This window comes from Hordeum vulgare, chromosome 5H (assembly GCF_904849725.1).
Source record: "Hordeum vulgare subsp. vulgare chromosome 5H, MorexV3_pseudomolecules_assembly, whole genome shotgun sequence".
NCBI classification, from domain to species: domain Eukaryota; kingdom Viridiplantae; phylum Streptophyta; class Magnoliopsida; order Poales; family Poaceae; genus Hordeum; species Hordeum vulgare.
Window position 1 is genome coordinate 543,647,124 of NC_058522.1, and position 1,531 is coordinate 543,648,654.

Here is a 1,531-nt window from a genome sequence, read left to right on the forward strand (position 1 = left end):
CTAGAACACGAGCACAGCCGCGGCGAGAGCAGTGACCGCGGCGGCCGCCTCCCCGAAGCGCGCGTGCAGCTTGCCGGCAGGGTTGGTCGGCTCCGGTTGGGGAGTCGGCGCTGCGGTCTCGAGGATGGTGATCTTAAGTTTCATGCCGTTCTGGCAGTGCTGGCCGACGGCGCAGAAGAACCACTTGCGTCCGGCCTTGTCGAGCGTGACCCTGTCCTCGCCGGTGGCCCAGACGACGGCGTTGGGCGGCTGGGTGCACGAGAGGAAGTCCGGTCCACCCACCTCCACCACATTGTGGGCGGCGCTGTTGTATTTAAACACTGCAATATATTCGTAGTTAACACGTGAGCGCTCGTCGAGCAGTTTAGTTTCAGATGCATGCGCGGCGCGTGGTTGGATTAATGGTCGTGTGATTGCTTACCTAGCGTGTCGCCGACGACGAACTGCTTGGTGTCGGCCCAGGCGGTGTAGTTGAAGTTGAGGGTCCAGCCCTTGTCGTCGCCGACCATGTGCTCCGTGCCGACGGCGAGCCCTGGGAGGTGGGCTAAGGCGAGGGCGGCCGTGGCGAGCACAGCGACGAGCATCTGCTTGGTCGCCATCACTGACTGAGTAAGCAGCAAAGCTAGCGAGATGACTGGCTTGTTGCTAAAAGGGAAGGGTCCTGTGTGATGGGATGGATGCAGCTCGTGTGTTGTGCTTCTAGCTCTGGCTTTGCGTGTATATATAGGGAGTGGCAGAGCTCGATCAGTAATGAGTATCTAAGCGTACGTAGTTATCACCGTCGCCACTCGAACGCGTCTTGGCAGCAGCAGGCCAATGGCGGCAATGGTGTGGCCATGGGAGTTGAATGCGTCCGTGTGGCGCCAAATGTGGTATTGCATTGGTATCATCGGAAGAGCAGAGGAATATGCAGCATCAGTCACGCAGATGCTAATTATTTGGTCGTGCAAAAGAAAGTGAGTGGCTACGGCTTACAGACAAGTCACCTGAAAATATAATTTCGACAAGTCAATTTTCTCTTGGAATCGACTTGCACCATTTTGGGTTAGTCCACTTTTTTATCAGTCGCTGGGCCGGCAAAATATCATATTTATTCATCTTCAATTATGACAGCACAACGAACATCGAAAATAATAAAAATTACATCCAAATTCATAGACCCTAACGACGACTACAAGCACTGAAGCGAGCCGAAGGCGCGTCGCTGTCATCACCCCTCCCTCATCGAAGTTGGGCAAAATTTATTGTAGTAGACAATCGCAAAATCGTCGTACTAAGACTCCATAAGACCAACACACCAGAACAACAACCGTCACCGATGAAAAATAACGTACATTAAAAGGATCCAATCTAAAGATACACGAACACAAACGAACGACAAACAGATCTGAATAAATCCACCAAAGAATGATCCACCAGAGACAAACGTCGCCATCTTGACTTCCTGAGTAGGGCGCAAACTCTAACAAAACTCGTAAGCACATCTAAAAACGGAGCCCTCCGACTGGCCAGGGTTGGATCCACCGCGTCC

General features: G+C 52.8%; 1 protein-coding gene across 1 annotated transcript; it reads right to left on the reverse strand.

Annotated features, from left to right (window-relative positions):
* LOC123397207 (blue copper protein 1a-like) lies at nucleotides 1–599 on the reverse strand. The gene is made up of 2 exons (XM_045091846.1): nucleotides 422–599; nucleotides 1–320 (listed from the first exon to the last, which is right to left on the reverse strand). Exons 1-2 carry the CDS (start codon nucleotides 597–599, stop codon nucleotides 1–3), a joined length of 498 nt encoding a protein of 165 aa, XP_044947781.1.
* Nucleotides 600–1,531: the final 932 nt, after the last annotated feature.

Bases quoted from the DNA above. Each gene is read 5' to 3' on its own strand.
- LOC123397207 (XM_045091846.1), bottom strand. From the start codon at position 599: ATGGCGACCAAGCAGATGCTCGTCGCTGTGCTCGCCACGGCCGCCCTC. The intron at 321-421 runs GTAAGCAATCAC...AATATATTGCAG, and splicing joins CGTCGTCGGCGACACGCTAG to TGTTTAAATACAACAGCGCC.